Source organism: Daphnia pulicaria, chromosome 1 (genome assembly GCF_021234035.1).
Source record: "Daphnia pulicaria isolate SC F1-1A chromosome 1, SC_F0-13Bv2, whole genome shotgun sequence".
Lineage (NCBI taxonomy): Eukaryota > Metazoa > Arthropoda > Branchiopoda > Diplostraca > Daphniidae > Daphnia > Daphnia pulicaria.
This window is the reverse complement of record NC_060913.1, coordinates 625,998-647,910: the sequence shown is the minus strand read 5'-3', so window position 1 is coordinate 647,910 and position 21,913 is coordinate 625,998. Positions and strand designations below refer to the sequence as shown.

Genomic DNA, 21,913 nt, shown 5'->3' with positions numbered 1-21,913 from the left:
CGAAATCCATGCCTCTATGGCGCAATTGGCTAGCGCGTTCGGCTGTTAACCGGAAGGCTGGTGGTTCGAGCCCACCTAGGGGCGATATCTATTTTCGTTAAAACTTTCATTTTTCATACGTTTTCCCAGAAACAAATGCGTGTCAAATTTCGCTGGGTTAGTAATAATTTATTCGGCACCGTTTTAGATTTTAGATCAGATTTGCGGTTGGATTATTACTAGCTTGTAATGTTTTAAGGGTAGCATCATAATAAATTTTATTGAAAAAAGCTTATAGTCATTCAACTCTGATGTGATGCACATATGCACAGTTATTACAATTTATTTTGTAAAAGATATTGAAAACATGACAAGCGAGCTATTAAAAAAAAGAACATAGGCTACTTTGCGGCTTTGCGCTATCAGAAACATTCAAAGAGTCTAAATGCCGATAGTACGGTCATTGAGTCTTTTGATGTTTGTTTTGGTTTGTTTATATGGACGTAAAAACTGATTTGAAGTGATTATAATCAGTACCGCCTGAGCTGTATGAAAGTCAAACGAACTCATTGTTTATTGCTTTCCTGTGCCCGAAGCGCTGATTCAATGGCTTCCATTGTGATGCATTTGGATATCATATTTAAGCAAGGAAGTTGAATCATTAAGACTTCAATCCGTCGTGTATTGTCAATTGAGGAGCAGACCTAAGAGCAACCTGTAATATTTTAAAATCTTTTTTCCAACCAATTTTTAAAAAATACAATGGTGAGTAAATGTCGTCACAACTACCAAGATGAGACCGAAACGCTTGTTAACAAGCAGATCAACATCGAGCTGAATGCTTACTACCAATATTTGGCGATGGTAATTAAGTCAATATAACATTCACGTTTTCTCAAAATTTTAAAAATCAATTGTATACAGTATAGTATAGCATGATGGTATCCTAACTTTATACTTGTTTTTAATTTTTAGGCTGCGTTTTATGATCGCGACGATATAGCCTTGAACGGTTTCTCAAAATATTTTAAGGAAACAGCCGAAGAAGAGTATGAACACGCCCAGAAACTGATCAAATACCAGAACCTTAGAGGTGGACGTGTCATCTTGAGCGAAGTCGGTGCTCCTGCCGAACAAGAGTGGTCTTCTCCGCTGGTTGCCATCGAATATGCTCTCGGTTTGGAAAAGAAAGTCAATCAGGTAGCTAATTCTTTTTTCGATTGATGGTGAAATAATACCTCAATATAATAATCGTTTTACTTACATGCATTTTATTTATAATTTTGGTTTATGTGCAGTCGTTGTTGGACTTGCACAAAATGGGTTCAAAGCACAACGATGTTCACCTATGCGACTATTTGGAAGGGCACTTCCTCAAGGAACAGGTGGAATCAATTAATAAGTTGGCCAAACATCATACCAATTTGGTCCGTGTTGGCGATGGCATGGGCGTGTTCCTCTACGACAAGGAACTGCGTTAGCAACCTTCGAGATGAGTGGCCGAATAATATGTATTTTACTAGGCTTGTGGAATACAAATCTTTAAACCTTATTGCTATAACATTTCAAAAATTGAATCTGATTCTGTTTCAGTGTATATCTCATTTTTCCCCATGTGTCAAGTAAGCGTTAGTCAAGTAAAATCAGACTTGGGGCAGTTCATGTTATCAGTGCTAGCGAATATGGCAACCTTCAAAATATACTATAGATGTTATACCAATGAAAAAGTAGTAGACATGCCAAAAATTCGTGCGCAGTTTACGCCGATGCGCACCACAGCGGCAGATAGCATAACTAAACTTTTTATTACGCTTGACACTTAGCGTACTTCAAGATCCTTTGTTCGACAAGCAGTCGGTTCTCGTCTCGTCTCTTGAAGTACGCTAAGTGTCAAGCGTAATAAAAAGTTTAGTTATGCTATCTGCCGCTGTGGTGCGCATCGGCGTAAACTGCGCACGATTTTTTGGCATGTCTACTACTTTTTCATTGGCATAACATCTATATCAGTCAAGCGTAGCTCCAACACGAATGTAAAACGAGTTCGAGTTCTTCCCACTGCGCACTAAGAAAAGTTATCTAGAGATCGCTCGAGCTCGAAGTTCAAAGTGGAATTGGCGATCCTTTGCAAGGAATAGCACAGACGATCGTCCTTGAATAATCAAAAAATCGACAAACTATTAATTGTCGTTATGGATAACCAAATTCATTATGGCGAAAATGGGATTATTAAATAAATTTTGTTATCGAACAGTAAAAGCCAAACAAAAGCATTTTTTTTAAATCTTAAATTCGTATTGGAGAACATCATAAAATTGAATCACACACACTACTGCCAAAGCAACGCTGGTGTACAGTATCAATTGTATCATGTTTCCAAGCTGCGATAATAAGCAGAGAGGCTGGTAGCTGTTTTTAAGTGTGTGGCGAAACAGTTAAACTGAGAAGGAGTCGGAAGGAGTTCAACAACAAATTTTCCCGAAAGTTCTAAAACAGCTGTGAGAAACCTTAACTTTGCTAACCACCAATGTCTTATGACAATCGTTGAAACGTAATTATTCGCATTCGTATTTAGCATATTCATCCGCATCGCCATACTTATTGCCCTAAGTCATTGTGCGGTTAAAGGTCAAGTACTAGTACTATATTGTCTCAAAACAATGATTCAATGAATCATTCATTATTCATTACAAGAAATGAATAGATAATGTATATAGCGGAGATCGACTATGTCTAAGCATTGGTAAAGTCACGTAATTTTTCATCATCCATTCCAATAAAGCAGGAATGAAAATTAAGCGCGCAATTTTATATCTCGTTTTTCTGCTCCAACAGACCGCACATGTGTTAAATATTTGTTCAGATGACGTGAACATATGTTCCTTAAACATACGATAACTGGGGCGAATCGTATGGAAGTTCGGTTTTTAGGTCAGAACGACGATCGACATGATTCCTTGGTTTTTCCTTCAATTTTTTTATGTAAAAGCTAGTCGCTCTCTGATTCTACGTAGTTGGACGAAAAGTTGTGAGCAGAATAACCGATGACAAAATGTACAGCGTAATAATGCAGAATATTAATTAGATGCTAGTCGATTTAGTTTTCTTTTTTTTTAATTCTTTTTAATTTTATACGCTGTTAAATGTAACCATCACTGCTGTTGAAAAGGTGATGCAATATGAGATCATCAGTTCGTCGAACCGCACGAGAGAAAGGCGGTAACGAAAATAATTGTTGAGAATGTAAATGGAAAGTAGTTACTTGATGGTAGAATAATACCGATTCGTGAATAACGTGCTTTTACTCAGTAATAAACGCCCATAACAAGCGGCAGATACTAAAATTTGAAATTTTTAAATCTGCCCCCTGTTTTCATTTAAAAATGTTATAGTAATCGTAGTTCAAATCAAATACTAACTCACTTTAAAATTACTTCGAGATATAACACGGATAAAACGTGTGTTATGTCGAAACGGCAGGCACAAATTTCATCACTTTTTCCATACTGATTTCAGCGTAATAAAAGACAAATTTTGAAACTGGAGCTCAAGTTGACGTTTCTTAATAAGAAGCAATTCCATTGGCTAGGCGAGGTTGCTATGGCGACCTTCTTCGAAACTGATAAAAGTCAGCCTCCAGGCGACCACTGTCACATTTCTGTTATTGCTTCGCCAGTGTGTGAACATAGCAGAGTAAACTAAGTAATTCTCACCCGAGTCGTAATAACGTCCCAATTTTTTCAGCAAACTAAACAAAATGGTTGGTAAGGGTCGTCACAATTTCCATGAGGAGTCTGAAGCTTCCATCAACAAGCAAATCAATATTGAGCTGAATGCTCATTATCAGTATTTGGCACTGGTAAGTCGTCATACAAACGTTCTCTTTTCTTAAATTATGAGGTTAACTAAAAGACGCCATTTTCTCTTAAACTAGGCCGCTTACTATGATCGCGACGACGTGGCTCTCAAAGGCTTTGCCAAATTCTACAAAGAGTCTGCTGATGAAGAAAATGAACATGCTCAGATGTTCATGAAATACCAGAATATTCGTGGAGGACGAGTAGTATTGACTTCCATCAATCGTCCTGCCCAACAAGAATGGGCATCCCCTCTGGTCGCAATGGAGTTTGCTCTCAATCTGGAAAAACAAGTCAATCAGGTAGGGCTACATTACTTATTCTGCCATTGTTAGCACAATCAAAGTAATATTCTTAAATGAATTCTAATAATTATTTTTCTTTACAGTCTCTGCTGGATTTGCACAAGGTGGCTGGCATTCACAGTGACCCACATCTTTCCAACTATTTGGAGGAGCACTTTTTGGAAGAACAAGTGCAGTCCATCAACAAGTTGGCCAAGCACCACACCAACTTGCTTCGTGTAGGTGATGGTCTTGGCATCTTCATGTATGACAAGGAACTGCAGTCCTAACTGGGTGCTGTTGTCATCTACTGGGACCAACATTTTAGAAAGCCCTACTAATTTGGAAACACCTGTATCCAATAGCAGAGTCTGTTGACCTTGTAGTTCCCAGATACTTTATGTTAGCCTGTACCATTGGGCTGAGTGAATAAAAATTCTTCTTTACCAACAATACACCTCATTTTTCATTTTGTAGATACCAGATTATTTTGTGGTGCTGTTGAGTTATTATGAAGGTTTGTATGAATTTAAACTCAAGTAGGTAGTTGCAATGTATTTATTAGCAGCTTATGGCTAATGGAGGATTTATTGGTTTATTCTATTATTTACCTTGTGCAAATAGTTTAATTAATATACCGGGGTGGTGTTGACTTTTTGAATCGATAGACTGCATGTCTTAACAAATAATGACGATGTGAATTTTCCGTTCTAATGAGAAATAATTTGGTAGCCTATTTTGATTAGCCAAGGTTGTTTAAAAAGTTTTTTTTTTCTTTCAGCTATACATACAGTTTGTTTAGATTTTTACGCAGTTGCACGTTTTTTTAACTTAAATTAAAAAAACGGAACTCATGTTATTGTCAAATAAAGCGCGACATATTGGATCTTGCATCACCTCCATGTCGAATAGTTGGAATAGTTGGAACTATTTGAACAGGCAGCGTTTCGTCCTCCGTGTACGAAGATCGATCAACGGTATTGGGAAAAAAGAAGATGGCCTCTCTACTATGTCCTACAGATTATGCATAATGCATTCCAGTCACATTTCCAAGATTCTTCCAGCGATACTTTTTTTTTCTATTCAGTTTTGGTTGTTATAGTGTGACGACCATACATATATTTTTCTACAGTGGAAAATGTTTAGAATATTTAGGGGACGAGAGCTGAATTATCATAAGAAAACAATACTAAGGTGCGTTGATTCGAAAAATCGAGAAAATATTGATCTTACGGCGTAGCTCTTTTTTAATGCAATTTATTTTAAATATTTGTGACGATTGAATGGATTGATGAGTCAAAATACTTTTTATTTACTTGCTGTCTAACCCTAGTCAACACAAAGGACTGTATGTTGTACTGTATATTGAATTATTGCTTCGTCATATTGATTTAAAAAAGTAGAAGCGTTTCAAATATTAACTTTCCGCGTTATCTCCCTGATTATTCCGTTTCTGTATGAACAAATGTTTCAGCATTTTTACTATTCTGCGTAGTGTGTAGTGTGTACACACAGACAAACCACGAAACACACCTTAGATAAGTTGCATAGCTAGTCTACTCACCTATCATAAAGGTGTACGGCAGCGCAAAATTTTCTCTTATGTTCACCGCACCCAAAATTACAGCCTGTAATATGTTTTCCGTTTAAGTTTAGTCGTAAAGGCAGCGAGGTGGAACGGTGGAGGCGATTATTTCGACAAAACAGTTGCACATGCGACATTTTCGTCAACGTCCTGTAATAAACACGGACAAGAACAAACAAAAATAGCCAACACTAAAATGAGGTTCAAATTCAATAGCTCGTAGTATTTTTAAAAGTTTTAAAAGGGAAAAAACTGTTCAAATCGGGTTCAATTACTCCCGGCACTTTTTTTTTAAATAATTCGAATCTAATGCAATGGGTAGATGGCTAAATATAAAATCCATTTTAGCCTGCACAAACAAACAGTCAAACACACACAAAACAAAGCTTGTCACAAAATAATATGTTAGGGTTTTCGTTTGAAAAATGTACAAGTATAAATTCTCGGCTTGAAACAAAGGAGAAACTGTCGCATTGTTACACGTTTGAATAAGCGCACTCGAATCGAATTCGGACGAACAAAAGAATGTGTAAGCCGTTTGTTATTTTCTACAGAGAGAAATGGCACCGACACAACCTGACGGCATTGGTATTTTTATTGCCTCGGGTTAATCCTGAAGACGATCTGAACAAATTTGAAGCATTTTAGGGAAAAAAATATTAAATGTTGCAAAAAAGAATAAGACTGCATTAGTTTTCAACCCAAAATCGTTGTGCGATTCACGATGAATTTACACAGCTCTAGCGCATCGAATTTAAATTTAAATTAAGCGCGACAGCTAGAGGTCACCATCTTCTACTTCTAGACCTTGACAGCTTCTAAATAAATGTTCTTTCGACATTTATGGCACTACCGGTACGTCATTTGCCAACCAAAAAGTTCATATATTTTCAAGGGTTGTCAATTGTTTTACAGGTTACAATTTTTAGAATAAATGCAATTAAAAAATAAACCGGAATTCTTCCGCACGGAATGATTTTCCATGTGACAGCGAGTCGAGAAAATAGACTAGATGACAATTAAAACTCTGTTCCTATTTATACTTCCTACGGCAGGGTATATATTATGTATGTTAATCATTCAGCTGGGCGGAGTTCAGTCAACCATACTATATGGCTCTTGTTGTGTCCTCTGGAGAGCTTTAAAAAACTTTGTATTATATTATTTTTTTCGGTCACGAGCTGACACACAGGCGGAGTAAAAGTCGCACAATGAACGCCAGACAACTGCCCAGCGCAGCAGTCTCGCAATGGCCAACCGTTAGTTTGGATGGTTACGATCGCGGCGCAGCACTCAAATATCTTTCCTTTTGTTCCACATGTGTCCCTCAAACAACGTCAGTTGAAAAACTGAAGGAAAACAAACCAGTGCGTCCTGCGAGTTGCTGTGCATCATATCCGAATAAATTTGTTTGTGTTTTTTTTGTTCAAAATGTTCATTTATTCCTACCGGCCTCTCCATTTTCTAGTGTTGGCCGTGACTGTTCCCCTGTCGATCTACTACTTCGTTTTGATGATGAGCGACGTGAACGGGAGATTGCAGAGGAGAATGGAGGCGATCTCGCCGCGGGAATTGGAATTATTCGAGCGCTCGCTGAAATTTGACGAAAAAAGGAAACCAGGTGAAGGCGATAATGAAGTAACTGGGCCGACAACCATTTCGTGGGACGATCTGGTGGACGAAGCCATGCTGAAACCCATTCTGGATCTCGACGGGCCGAAGAAATGGCTTAGATTGCAAGCAACTGGCCTGATGTCTTCTGAAAGGAAATTAGAAAAAAGGAGCATTAATGAAGTTGAGAAAATTCATTCCAGCGGTACAGCAGCAACATTCAACCTAATGGATGAGGATTACAAGTCAAATTTACATCCGATTTCTTACAACTGCACAGTCGGTATAAACGATTATTTGTCTTTATTTTACATTTTTGAGTCGAGGAAATTAATTATGTAATTTTTATCCCAGAATACGTTAATGAAAAACGGCTGCAACAGGATCATCCTTGCGTGATCGATGTCATTCAACGTCTCTACTTGCATCAGCCCCACAAAATGGATCGTTTGGATGCCACCTACGTAGCCTCAAATAAAGAATCCATTCAAACTAATTCTATTCTTCGAATTTTAAACAATCAAGTGCAGTCTGATGGTTTTTTCGTCGACTACCGCGGTAGTGACAGCGGAGAATTTCACTCCGACACATTTTACATGGAGAAAACCCTTCGGTGGCAGGGTCTACTTATCGACGGCAGTCGACAATCGCACCGTAAGCTTCCGGCCGGAAACCGTCAAGTTGACTCACTTCCCATTTGTCTCAGTCCTGAACCTTTCCCCGTTCAGGTATACGGTCGGATATTTAAAAATTCCGCTTCAAAGTTCACCATAATTTATTCGTCTATTCGATTAAATAATTTTGTTTGGCGGTTCCATTAGGTGACTTTTAACTCAACCAATCAGTCAAAAGTAATCACCACTCAGTGCTTCCCGCTGTATTCCGTTTTGCTGGCGGTGAATCGAACCAAAATAGATTTGATCAGATTGAGCGCGGAAGGAATCGAGTTGAAAGTACTTCAAACTGTTCCTTGGGACAAAGTGAATGTCACGGTAAAAACAAAATTATCTCATTTTATCTTATGAAATGAAGTATTTTGCATAAATATGTCCCGCATATTACGTAATTTGCAGATCCTTTCCGTCGAATGGAATCATCACGTTCCGGTGGGTGAAGCAGCAGCTATCAATCGCTACATGAAGCGATGCGGGTTCACCAAATTTCGTCAAATTTCAGCAGTGAATAATCGCATTAAAAATAGTAAAATCAACAATTACATTAACACCAACTTTTTCAAGAGCGTTCATCACCTCCAGTCCTTATAGTTTTACCATTTTTTTAAGTATTTTAAGTTATTGATGCACTTGGTCAAAATATCAAAAATTAATGAAATCGAAATTTTATTGTATCTGTAGCCTACTAATGAAAAAATCGCAGCACTATACGTCATTGCATGAAAATGAATTTGAATAATTTCCTCGACCCAAAAATTATTTTTAAACCTTTTGTTTTCAAACTTCAATTATTCTTAGCGATAGAAATGTTAATAAAAATAAGATATGGCTATAAAAAAAGTTATGCAAGAAATAAAATTTGATCCACTATCCGGATCCGATCCGGATCCTATAAGGTAAATATTGCTTATATTCTATTCAAGTGGATCTGGGAAAATCGAAGAAATTTTAAAATGTTGGCAATAAATAAATTAATTTAGAATCAATTTGCAATTAAATACAAAAGATGAATTCGAAGACAAGCTCTTGCTCCTTCGGAGCGTTGGAAGACTTCCCTTATAGGAAGGAGCCTAATAGACTCCCGCTTCACTTCCAACGGGTCCCTCGTTCGTAGTCCGCACTGGGTTGTGAGCCCAGGATTCCACAAATCGAAATTCCCCTAAGTGGATTTCCATTCATGAATTCACCACGCTTGATATTGTCCTACGCATAGTAAGGGCAGTGATAACAAACTCACTGAAGCCATCCACCATATTTATATTGTAATCATAATATCCAGAATCAGACGCGCTAACCACTACACCATGCGCGCTTATGTCTAATTCCTTTTTTGAATGTAGACTCTTAACCCGACACTCGATTTATTGCGCTGTAATTTATGAATCCATTCTATCAAACTTATTCTGCTTTTTTAATTAAAGGCACACCTTATGTTCCTTTTAAGAAAATAAGAGGATAATTAAATATTTGAAATTCCCGATACAATGCGAGTAAAATATGAGTTGAGGCTTATTTCGATGTCCAAATAAGCTTAGTGGTTCAAATCTGGTTTCTTGCGAAACTTTTATGTATCGATGTATAATTTTGATTATTATAATTTTTTATTCTGGAGATGTTTCTTTGAAAATTCGACATCAGGTGTTGCCGTCTTATTTATTTGCATGATCTTGTTTCGTCCACCCGCCGCCCGCCCGCCATCCACCAGGCGTCGTTGTTACAAATGATTACGTAGACTAACTTAAATGAACCCAGATGAAAAATACATAGAAAGGCAAGGAAAAATCAGATTAATCGTGATCGCAATGAATGTAGCAAAATTAAATAATTCAGTATTGTACTATTGTTTATGGCTCCCATCACATTTCACATTAAAAAGATATATCTGACTTTGTGACATTTCCTTTTTTAAATTTGAACTCTGAAAAAGGTTTCAGAAAGCTAATCTCGTTACAACTACATCAAATTCATCAGCTCCGACCGAATTATTTTCCCCAGGTCGTTTCGAGGGATTTTGTTGATGAATCGTAAACCGCAATTTTTCTTCTTCCAAAACTTCCTCATATCGATATTAAAAATGAAATACCAATTAAGTTACCGCATCCATCACCTTCAGTCCTTATAGTTTTACTATTTTGAAAGTAGCTTGTTTTAAGTTATTGGTGGGCTTATTAGATATATCACAAGCGTTTCTCATTCCCTGTAATAGAAAATAAATCTAATTAAATTCTAAAGATTTATTTGATTACCTTAAATTTTTCTACTTCTTTTCTATTCTCCGCATTTATGTTTTTTCTATTTAGCGCTCGTAAGATGTCACATGTCAGAAATTTTGTGGCAATTAAAAGTATTGTATTTGGAGGAGCAATGGGTAAGTTGGATACGGTGTCGCTCCCAATGCGGTGCAAGTTGGATCCCGAGTTCGACTCCGCCGTGAATGAAAATTGTTACCACTCCTCTCCGCCAGAGGAGTCTGCTTGGCCTTACGTGATTACGATCCGTATCTAAATGCACGGTTGGCTGTCTGCGATCTCTCCTGTTGGTACAGGATGGGGTGGCGGCTCTCTGATGAAATATCGAGAACCGGTAATGAGAGTAGGAAGTAGTGAATAAGGGATCCCTGGGTGTGTGAACCTTGCATCCGAGCTTGCATCCCAAGTTCTCCATCTCCGCGAATGGTAACAATTAATTTCACAGGTGTTGTTGAAGTATTACGATTTTCACAAGTTTTTTTACTCATAATGCAAGGAAAAAGGAAAAAAAAATTGCAGACAGCAATCAAGAAAAAGAAACTTGCTTCCTCTTTTCAGTCTAGAGGAAATTTTAAAATTCGACGCTGAATGTCGAATCAATTTTCATATTGATGACTGCCAAGCTACTGATAAAGAAATACTATGCTTTTTTTTATAGTATGATATAGATTTTAAGTTATTGATGCACTTGATCAAAAACGTCTGTTTCTCTATATTAAATGAAATCTAATAAAATTGGCAAATTGCAAAGATTTTTTGGCGACCTAAAAACTTTCGACTTCCTTTTTATTTCCTCTGCATTAATATTTTTTCTATTTAGTGCTCAACAGATGTCACATGTCAGAAATTATATGTGTCAAATAAAACTACTTGAAATGAGGGACCGTTGGTTAAATCGGAAAAGAGATCGCTTTCAGAGCGGAGCGTAGGAACTGAAAACTGTTTTCATGCCTTTCCACCAACAGACCTGCTAGGTACCATCATCTTACGTATGTATGCAATGCACGGTTGGCTGTCTGTGCAACAATGAAAAGGTCGGCTCTCTGCAATATCGAGAACCGGCGATTGAGAACACAAGGGATTGCTAGGTAGGTGTGCAGCACCTTGTATACCGCGTACAACTCAACGAATGATGGACCAATTCATTTCACAGGTGTTCTGGGGTTTTGACACACGTTTCATGTTGATGCATTGAACGACGACCACACGCCCAGGACTTCCGTACAAACCCAATTGCTTGTCAACACCAACATGGAAATGGGCGTCGAATAAAAACATCCTATTATATGTGCCCGCTCCAAAACGCGAAAATTAATGATTGGCATGTGAAATATTCTATGCCGCTTATCATAGCGCTAGATCATTTTCTTTTTAGTATATTAAAAAAAAGGTAGCAATATAGATTTGGTGCGCAACTCGTAGAGTTTGAACCATTATTTTTCATGGAAAGTCCATACTATATAATGTTCGGCATGCACTTAGTCAAGTGAAATTATGGCAGCAACACTGAGAAATCGGTTTCTCCGCTTGGCTTTATCGCCTTTAAGTGCTTTACTTAAAGTTGTGGGTGTTTTTGTGAATCAGAATCTCGATTCACAATGGAGACAACTCCTCTACCGTTCTGGGACGTTTTTCTTGCTTATTTTGGCTATTCAAGGCAACATTTATACATTCGTCAGGCGCAGTAAACTCATTGAAATTTTTTTCAGTAGCCAGAAAATAAATGATTTGATCCAAGATCTCGTTAATGAACTGAATCGATTTATCCAGCTAGTTTCAGATATAATTGTTCACCTTAGTTTGGTATTTAAAATCTGGCCATCAGTGACATTGTTTTTGGAAACCCTGGAGGTCGTCGATTTACAATTCAAACGGCCAAGATTGTCGCCAATAAAACGATATTCCTTGTTTGGCCTCATCTACATGCTGTTTATGGTAAGATTCTCTTTTAAAAAATTTAAAAAAGCTATTTGATGCACAAAAACGTTATTTATCACAGGTTGTTTTAAACTGGACATTTTCCACCTATATCAAATTAAACAAACCATGCTGGACTTGCTGGCTGGATATTTTCCAGAATTTGATAAAAATCTTCTCAAACCAGTGGTAGGTTTACAATCACAATCCATTTGTCTCAATATATTCTCCAAATAATTAAATATTTTTGTTGTTAAACAGTTTAACTGTGCTACCTGTTTGGTTATTCATCATCTGCGGACAACTATACATTTTCTACATCAAGAAGTTGATTACAAACTTAAACTTGCTTTATTTTATGCTGAGAAATGCTACAATTCCTAGTCGTACTGCAGTTCAGCGGACCTTTTGGAACCTGCGTTCTCTGAAACACCTTTATTTGGCGGCTGATCTACTTCATCGTCACTTTAGTGCCGTTTTGGCGATAAACTGTTTTCTGACATTTGTCAGAATGCTCACTTCTTCTTACTACATCATCGAGTTTTATAAACGTGGTGACGTGGTTTTAGTTTGCTGGAGCGGCAGCGACGTTATTGAAGCCTTTTTGCGTTTTTGGCTCATTTGCCATACGAGCGATCAGATTCGAGAAATTGTAAAATATTTCGTATTTTTGAAAACTGATTCATACATTTAATTGCCTTATCTTGAAATAGACGACTGAATGTATTACTGTTCTTCGCAGCTTACGGGACACTAGAAACGAAGAGAATTTGAGCGAGTGTAATAAGGTACCGGTACCGGGAATATTGTTTTCTAGATCATTATTTCTTTAGTATTTGAATTAATAATATTACATTGGTTTAACAGATCACTTCCTACATAATCGAAATATCACAGATGAGCACAAATCGAGATAGGCATAGCCTTAAAGGAGTTTTGTCTTTGTCCAAAAGTCTTATCATTCCAGTAAATTGGCAATTTACGCATTGAATAGAAAATAGCTTTTATAAACCATATTATTTATTTAGACTTTGGAGATTATTTTCTCGTATCTTCTTATCATCCACCAATTTAAAAGTGCCGGCGAGGGAACTTCCTGAAAGGTAGGCCTGCGTGCAACTAAAAACGGTCGGGAGGCATTACTGTATTGTATTGTATTGTTTAATTCACCATTTGCATTACTATTTTAAATTAATTTCCGTTTTAAAAGTAACTAAGAAAATTGTATTTGTGCAATTGTGATGCATGTGCTATTGATCGACATTGACAATGACGAATTATATATAACTCGTTGCAGCACTAAGCACTTACGCAAATTAATTATATGGACACGTGAAATATACTGTGGCGCTTATCATATAGACGTCAAACGTCATAGCCCCATCATTTTCGTTGTATTATTCAAAAGCTAGTAAGGTAGATTTGTTGTGCACCCCGCAGAATTGGAACTGTTTTTTGTTGTTTTTACATGGAGGTCCATATAGAATTTTCCTAGAAGGTCAAGGACACACCTCCCCCTCCAAATGATTGCTTTTTGGCTAAAACCTGAAATTTCCCCCAAATTATTTAACACCACAAGCCGGCCACTCTTTGTAATGTGCGTCATTCATTTACGTTTGTCGAGAAATGTGACACGAACGGCTTGCTGTAACGAACTGCTTGCCATATTTACGAACTTAAGTTACTGCATACATTGATGAGATTAAAATAAAATAAAACTTGAATTAATTGATAAGGGTTCCATGTTATCGACTTCGAAATGCACATCAATTCAACATAACATATACAATAATTTCCCCCTTGATATAAACAATCAATCTAACCAAAATATGTTTAGGATTTTATGTGCTATTATCATATATGTATACCAGGTTGACGAGACTAGCTGCTGGAATTCCGAATCACGATTATTGATTGTAACTTGTAAATATACTTGACCAAATCACGGCACTTGTTTCGAGTCCTTTGCTTGTCTTCTCTCAGAAATAGTGATCGGTTGAATGTCAAGCGGTGCTTGATCTTGCAATCCTTCGCATCCAGCAAATAGACGGCCGATTTGGTAAGTGCCAAGTAGCGTTCACGTTCTTTGTAGCCATGACGATCGAATTTCTTGACCGGAGCCGAGTACTGCAGAAAATGAAAATCAATTGAAACTTGTAGCCTCGGGGGATTTTAACTATACAAAAAGTGTAAGCGTAATACCAAAATCGTTTCGCCTTGTGATTTGACATTGGCTTCGAAAATGGAACGGAAAGGACCTTGCTGCTCAGTCGACAAGCGGCAGTCGACGAACCACTTGGAAATGCTTTCCTGGTAGCTCTTTTTGTTATCTGTTTATGAAGCGATAAAGGCGATAAATTAATTCGAATAATACTGAGCATTGTGTTGTAGAACTTACTTTTGAATACCGCTTCAGCCAAAACTTTCAATTCAAATTGACGTTTACGAGCAGGTGCGATGTACTTGCAATATAGTTCTATTTCCTCCGCATTTATGTTTTTTTCTATTTAGCGCTCGTAAGATGTCACATGTCAGAAATGTTGTGGCAATTTAAAAAAGTGTTTCATGTACAGGACCCATGGGCCTTACGTGATTACGATCCGTATCTAAATGCACGGTTGGCTGTCTGCGACCTCTCCTGTCAGTATAGGAAAGGGTGGCGGCTCTCTGATGAAATATCGAGAACCGGTAATGAGAGTATTTAGAAAGTAGTGAATTAGGGATCGCTGGGTGTGTGAACCTTGCATCCCGAGTTCACTCCGCGAATGGTAACAATTAATTTCACAGGTGTTGTTGAAGTATTACGATTTTCACAAGTTTATTTACTCATAATTTTTTTACTTATTTTGCCCCCAAGGCGAAAAAAAATCAATTTTCATATTGATGACTGCCAAGCTATTGAAGAAATACTATGTTTTTTTATATTTTGTAAAAATTAGCTCTGAATTTTTGTTTTCGCTCTTGCTGGGATATACTTTATGTATGCGGCTCAAACTTTTTGGGGGAAGAAATGTCTATTAGTATACTAGATCAATCCTTCTCAAATAATTTTCTGATAAAATCAATCACATAATTAGATGAAAACTGCGGTATTATTTATCGCGTAATATGTGCGCTTTTGAATTACCTTGTTTTGCCAATATTATTTCACATTAGACGTCTAGCTGGTTAGCTGCCAATTGCTTACATACTCAAGCAGAGTCATGCCTATACACACATACAGTCGCGTTAAGATAATGAGAGCCACTTCAATCATTCCCACGTGTCGTCGTGTCGGTTCCTCGTTTGCTGGCGATGGGGCGTCACCGACTGTGTATTTACAGCAGCATGCAACCCCCCCCCAAGTCTATATAGACTAACACTAATACGATCCATGCACACAAGACGAAAGAAGATGAGGGATATACACCGGCGTCTATATCTGCGCTCTTCTAAATGAGCCGATCATTTCGTGCGTGTCGGAGTTGTTGAGACTTTGTTCTAGGAATCGCTTCGCCAAGAGAAAAAAGAATGTCTTCTTCTTCTCATTTCTATAGAAAAGTAGAGAGACGATGTTGTACCACACCCCATTGCTGCTGCTGCTGCTGTGGTAGGCGAAAACACAAAATCACAGAGTCAAATTACATTGACTCCCGCGGCTCTGCATCCAGCCACCACAAGTTCGTCCTTGTATAACTTTGGTTCGTTATCGACAATGCGACTTTGCCGTGTCGACCTTTATCCATCCCAGTCATTTTCTCCTTTTTGTCAGTTGAAACTTGGAAAAACTCACGCGGCGAAATCTTTCACTCATTTCTTTTATCTTTTTTTTTTTCGTGACAAAAGTTTCCTGAAAATCGATCCGACACGAAATGTTTGAGGTAGACACTGGCCTATTGTTTTCTTCTTCTTCTTCTTCTTCTTCTTCTCTTATTATTCCTCGACTTTGTTTTCATATGGTGCGCGGAGAGACAAGAAATCCCGACAGGTTCACTTCCTCCTCTCCTCTCCGCTGGGCGTTCCAGTTTTTCGTGTTGTTTCCTAGTTTCAGCAGATGCGCCACTTCACAACCGGCAGCGCAGCAGTCGGCCCTCTTGTGTTTTCACAACAACCATTCAATACTGAATTACCATTTTCCTCCCCCGCCCTTTTGTTTTTTTAAAAAACTTTTTCCTCCTTTTTGTTTTGTGTATTCGTCATCATTCTCTTTTCCAACTGTTTTTCACGCGGGTTCTATTCTCGGGAGTCGGGCTTGATATAAATTCGAACATCACGGCCGATGACTCTGGTTTCCACTTTTAATTTTAGAATAGAGAACGAAAGAAAAGAAAAGGAAAGAATAGCTTCAAGATATATGCCGGGTGTTGCCATTTGGTTCGGCGGCAGTATATAGAGAGACTAGACCGCGGCAGCAGCCCCCGTCGGCGGGGTCCAGTGTGCTATGGCGGCGGCGGCGGCGAGTTTGAATCGACAATAACATCATCCGCTTTTTGTTTTTTGCCGGAGAAAAAAAAAAAGTTTCACAGCTTCTTTCTTATCCAAACACACTCACACAACAATCTTTAGAAGAAGAAAAAAAAGGGCGTTTTCCCAACAGTTTTGGTTTTTTTACCCCACTTATTATAAGGGGAGAGGGTAGTAGCTATATAGGCGCTCCGGAAGAGAGGAGGGTGATCATTTTTCACAGCTACTTATACACATATCATAAAAGGAGGGGGTGGGCAGGAGAAGCAAAACAAAACAAAAAATCTGAAAAAGAAAACTTAATAGTCTCTTGTTGTTTGGGTGTAAACATACTCGACACCCCCTATATAATCGGGCCCTGTCACAACTGTGAAAGATGGCAACATCAGCACATAGCCCCCAGAAATAAACGCTGCTAAACACACACACGCACGTCTATATACGAGTGTTGCTTGCTTGTGTATATTAGTTATGTCCGTAATGGTGTACAAAACAGCTCGTTATATTCGTCTAGCACTTTCCTTGAGCACTGGCTGATTTATTATTAAAGAGCGGGAAACATAAGTTTAAAAAAAAACCGTGAGTCGTGATGGGTGCTGATTAGTACAATGTCTATGAATGGTGACGTCCAGGAATGTTTCTCCCAACATCGGTGGTGGTCTACACGGCAAAGAAAAGACGTGCACATAAGCAGTTGCCAAAGAAATAACAACGCAACGCCATCAGAGAGGAGAAACGTCAAAGACTTTTCTTTTTAGGCGCGTGAAATGTCCTAGGAGCCAAAAAAAAAAGTTAAATTTGTATAGGAGTCTATTTCGGTGTTTGGTGTGTGTCGACATAACGCGGGCGGGGGCACAGGATGTCATAACTTGATCTACTTTGAATCCATTACCCAAAAAGTTCTCATCTCTCCTTCTTTTTTCTTATATTTTTTCAAAGACGGCAGGGCTGTGACGTTTGTTGGTGCAAGTATTGCGCAGGTGTTTCCTTTAACTCTGGGAGAGTCGCAAGCCGAGAGAGAGAAAAAGCTGTCAGGGAAAGAAAGGGGATAAAGGTTCTAGATTTTCCTGGCTGTGTAGAGTATATACTAGTCTGAAGTGCTGGTGGATGTACTCTCAGAGTATTTGGCCGTCATCGGACTCTTAAAGAGGATGTAAACATCTAAACAAGTTACCCAAACAACACCGGAAGCTGTTTGCGCGTAATTAACTGGACTCGTTTCTTTTTCTTCTTTTTTTTCACCCCCTCGAATTCGGTGCTGCGTGCAAGTGCCAACGAGCTGTTTATCTCTTGTGCACAAGCATTTAACACATTGTCTCGCACTCAACTGTTTCAATTTCCCGTCATATGAACAATTCGATCTTTTATTTTGAAAGAAATAATTATTCGATTATTGAACTCGATTTGGAGAGGTCGGACGGAGTTTACATGGGAAATTCAAGAAATGAATGGACACACATATACATAAATGAGCTTGACTTTCATGTTCGATGTATATACGAATAGAAGACCATGTTGCAAAAATGGGAAAGCGGCCAACAAGTTTCCGGAGGAGGAGCTTAACTCCGCTTAGAGTTTGTTCCATGCACCTCACTCACAAGAAAAAAGGAAAAAGCCGAGAAGCGCTATATAGCTGCCAACACAGGGACGTCAATGTGTCTCGTGTCTTGTGTAAAGTACACTCTCACTCTCTCTCCTTTTCGCCTAAAGAACACACAGACAGACGTTCTTCTTCTTTTTTAAAAGAGAGAGCGGCTCAACAGCCAATCAGAGCGCTGCGAGCTAAATAGACCTCATTTGAGGGAGAGGGACGGACACAGAAAATATAAAAAGACCCGACAACTTTTTTGAGTTTTTTTCCGGTTGAGACAAAAAAATAAGAAGACGGAGGATCTTCCGAGAAAGAGTTCAGTGTCTCTCGGGATTCTCCATGAGGATCATCATGGACGTTGGTGGTGGTAGTAGTACTAGTCCTCTGCGTTTCGGTGTTAAGAAGATGGCCGAGGCCGGTGGTAAGCAGCGGTTGTTGCGGACGCCAAAGTGCGCCCGGTGTCGCAATCACGGCGTCGTCTCCTGCCTCAAAGGACACAAGAAACTCTGCCGATGGAAGGAGTGCCAGTGCACCAATTGCTTGTTGGTCGTCGAGCGCCAACGGGTCATGGCCGCCCAGGTCGCCCTCAGAAGGTAAAATCCAATTCTGACGTCATTTTAAATTAAATCTCGTTTGAATTTGCCGCTCAAAATATTTTAATTTTTGGTGGGTTTTCCAGGCAGCAGAATTCCGAGTCGGGTACTAAAGGCGACGGCGGGTTGAACAATAAGCAGCCGAGCAAAGTGACCAAGAGCGCCGAGGCCATTCTGGCCCAGAAGAAACTCTACCAGAAGCATCTGAGGACCCTGCAGCAGAGCTCGCTGGCCAGGGACGTTCTGCAAAGTAAGACGAGACGGGTTCTCTATTAGAATATGTGCTGCTGGGTAGCTGGCGATCCTCTTTCGCGTTAGAGACGTCCGTCGTCTTACTTTTCGCCTTTTCGGATTCTCCAATTTAAGTGACAGCTCAGCTACAACACACGACGGGCCTATACGCAAATTCTATACAGGGGAGCGGGGAGCTTATATGTACATTTGTAAGAGAAGATATTGGATATCTTTGCGGTCAACCGGGTGAGTATACGACAGGGTGGAAAAACCTAGGCCTATAGAGGGTGGAAAAAAAGGTCAAGACTTCATTAGACCGTGACATATGACCATGTGTTTTCTTCCCACATCCTTAACAAGACAGTTTCACCCTTTTTCCGTAATGTTAGATTATTTATGAGTGGTGAAAAAAAAACGAAATCTTATTCGCTTGTTTCTGAAATTGCTCCGGTTGCTGTGCAGATTATCGACAGTGGGTTCAACGTGGACACAACGGGTCTGCCATTTCGTCGGAAGGTGGTGAACAACAGCAGAATTCGGATAAAATCTCAGTGACTCCACCTCCGCCATTAAGCGAGCGGATGCGTAAGAGGAGAGGTAAATTCCGGCCAGAAATTTGTAAAATCATTTTTAAAGTTTCTATTTGTCGCAGAAAATTTACAAAACTTAATTTGGAACATTTTTTTAATTTTTAGCTTTTGCCGATCGTGATTTGGATGCCGTCATGTTCCAGCGTGAGCAACAAGCCGCCGTCGAGCTTCAGCGTTTCAACATCAGTCCCGGATGCGGAGGTGATGCGACTCCGCCGCCGTCGTCACTCGGCCCGGCTCCATCTCTTTGCTGGAACGCCCTGCATCCGATCCGCTTTCACGTCCTACCTTCTCACCAGCATCTCATCCAGCAGCAGCAGACTCATCATCCGCTCTGCCCAATGCCTCTGCTCGTCAAGACGGAAGTTAAGCCTTCGGACTTATCGGACGATTCCGACGTCGAAGTGGACGTCACCTCCACTCCGTCTACTCCGCCATCACCGATTTTATTGCCCAGCGTTTCCAGCAGCAGCACAAATAAAAGTAAAATCTCATTCTCGGTGGAGTCGATCATCGGCCGTCGTTAAAAACAAAGGAGAGAGATGAACATCTCCAAATTCAAATATAATAGCAGAGCTTGAATGCATCCGCGCGCGCTAGTCTCTTTGTACATATCTAACTTTGATTTTGGCCTTCGCACTCGAACCCCACTTAATTATTATTATTTTTTAGGCTATAATTAATAACGTTGTCATAACCATGTTCTATTTTTATTTTCCATAAAATAACTCAAACGTCATTTATGCAATCATGCCATCGGCCTATTTATTATATAACAAAATATGTTCCGTATGCCACCACAATTTCATCGATATTGAATCAAATACATTTGCACTTTCTCCTATATACATGTCTATGTACACAATTATTATTCAAAAACATTTTCGACACGCTGTAAAAATGTTGGTGGAATTTAGACAAACATAACAAATGACGCAGGACGGGGTTACAAAGTTATTCGGTTGAGACAGGCATGAGAAAAAGCGAGAAAAAAGACATGACGGTTGCGGGGTCGTAGGAAAAAAGGCCTATACACGGGAAAACAACCTTCTTTGTAACTCTTATACAAAATATGTTACAAGAAGGGGGAAACGTTATGAGTATAGATAGAAATGTATCAAAAGCCGGAAGGAAAGTGTCATCGTTAACCTTTGGCTCAAAAGGGCATGACGAGAAACACAATCTACATAAGCCAAAAAAGAGTTGGCGTTTCTTATTTTCCAGGACGTCATTTGTCTCTGCTGTATCTCAAACCCATTTTTGGCTAGGGGTAAATAATCTAGTTGTCAAAAATGAGTTTTTCAACTGGGCCAGAAGCACAACATGACCGAGTGCAAATATATACATTTAGAAGGAGGAAGTTGCGATTTGCTGAGAGTTATACAAGTCACACTTCCGCAGCGGATATAATCACTGGATTAAATTATAGCGCGAGACGATCGGGGTGATCGGTTGGGAGATCGTCGCCACCGAGCTGAGGTGATGTAAATATTAATCACTTGAACAGTTACTCAAGATCACAAGGTATTAAAATCTACATCACAGCAGCTCAGCAACGTTTCGGCTAAACGCCAAGTGGAGAAATTGCACGAGAGGAAATAAAAAAAAAATTGAATAAAAAAAACCCCGGACTGTTTGATATGTAGAACTCTTGGTGGACGGTCGACTCCTAATGGCCGTTCGGCGCGGTCTGGCTCGACCATTTATATATCGACTGTGAATTGCCACCACAAAGAGGGAACGGAGAGGAGAAAGAGAAAAGAAAAAAAATGGAAATGTAAAAAAAAACAAAAATAAATTTTCACATTTCAAATGTACAAGGAGAGTGAGGAGAGGAGAAGAGAAGGCGAGCAGTATGGCTACCACAATGGCAATCAATTGCTACTGCTGCTCTGCTGGTATATACAAATGAGCTCTTAATACACAACGACTCTGCTGGCTAGTAGCTTGTAAGCCGATGCATCTGCAGCATGCGTGTAGTATATAACTTCTATACATACGAGCCGTCTGTTCCGCTTCTCCTTTAACGCCAATGCGGCTGGCTCCATCCGCCGATGGAGTCGAGTCAGCACATTTAGCGTTCGTGAAATCTGAAGCTCTTCTCTTGGTAGTCGAAAGAAACAGAAAAAAAACCTCTTCTTCTTCTTTGCCCCCACAGCAGCACCATCATCGGATTCTCCCGTATAGAGTATTTGCCACTGTATACACAATTTCAGTTATTATTCCCTTACACAGACTGTAAGAGATTATTTCTTTTTCTCGCAACGAATGTGATATTAAATCATTGCCTTTATTATTTACCATGAAAA

At 39.2% G+C, this 21,913-nt stretch overlaps 4 protein-coding genes, 1 long non-coding RNA gene and 1 other non-coding gene across 8 annotated transcripts; 5 read left to right on the top strand and 1 right to left on the bottom strand.

The window, feature by feature from the left end:
- Positions 1-10: 10 nt before the first annotated feature.
- Positions 11-84, top strand: Trnan-guu. Its single transcript has one exon. It is a non-coding gene; the product is annotated as a tRNA-Asn (tRNA).
- A 572-nt stretch (positions 85-656) lies between these two features.
- On the top strand, positions 657-19,639 carry LOC124311088 (soma ferritin-like). Of its 2 annotated transcripts, XM_046775394.1 has the most exons (4): positions 657-843; positions 955-1,179; positions 1,278-1,490; positions 19,627-19,639. In XM_046775394.1, the coding sequence occupies exons 1-3, from the start codon at positions 742-744 to the stop codon at positions 1,458-1,460; spliced, it is 510 nt and encodes a 169-aa protein (XP_046631350.1). In that variant the 5' UTR covers positions 657-741; the 3' UTR covers positions 1,461-1,490; positions 19,627-19,639. The 2 variants fall into 2 exon arrangements, with proteins under 2 accessions (XP_046631350.1, XP_046631342.1); XM_046775386.1 differs by lacking the exon at positions 19,627-19,639 and having other exon boundaries at positions 1,278-1,531.
- Positions 3,626-4,593, top strand: LOC124311070 (soma ferritin-like). Its single transcript, XM_046775361.1, has 3 exons — positions 3,626-3,835; positions 3,911-4,135; positions 4,222-4,593. The coding sequence occupies exons 1-3, from the start codon at positions 3,734-3,736 to the stop codon at positions 4,405-4,407; spliced, it is 513 nt and encodes a 170-aa protein (XP_046631317.1). The 5' UTR covers positions 3,626-3,733; the 3' UTR covers positions 4,408-4,593.
- Positions 6,878-8,641, top strand: LOC124310803. 2 transcript variants are annotated; one of them, XM_046774797.1, is made up of 5 exons: positions 6,878-7,596; positions 7,668-7,760; positions 7,839-8,041; positions 8,135-8,305; positions 8,387-8,641. In XM_046774797.1, the coding sequence occupies exons 1-5, from the start codon at positions 7,134-7,136 to the stop codon at positions 8,576-8,578; spliced, it is 1,122 nt and encodes a 373-aa protein (XP_046630753.1). In that variant the 5' UTR covers positions 6,878-7,133; the 3' UTR covers positions 8,579-8,641. The 2 variants fall into 2 exon arrangements, with proteins under 2 accessions (XP_046630753.1, XP_046630743.1); XM_046774787.1 differs by having other exon boundaries at positions 7,668-8,041.
- On the bottom strand, positions 13,878-14,654 carry LOC124311243. The gene is made up of 3 exons (XR_006909771.1): positions 14,552-14,654; positions 14,356-14,483; positions 13,878-14,280 (listed from the first exon to the last, which is right to left on the bottom strand). It is a non-coding gene; the product is annotated as an uncharacterized LOC124311243 (long non-coding RNA).
- LOC124310863 (doublesex- and mab-3-related transcription factor A2-like) lies at positions 18,284-20,587 on the top strand. Its single transcript, XM_046774966.1, has 4 exons — positions 18,284-18,780; positions 18,867-19,030; positions 19,477-19,611; positions 19,710-20,587. Exons 1-4 carry the CDS (start codon positions 18,527-18,529, stop codon positions 20,129-20,131), a joined length of 975 nt encoding a protein of 324 aa, XP_046630922.1. The 5' UTR covers positions 18,284-18,526; the 3' UTR covers positions 20,132-20,587.
- The last annotated feature ends 1,326 nt before the right edge of the window (positions 20,588-21,913 follow it).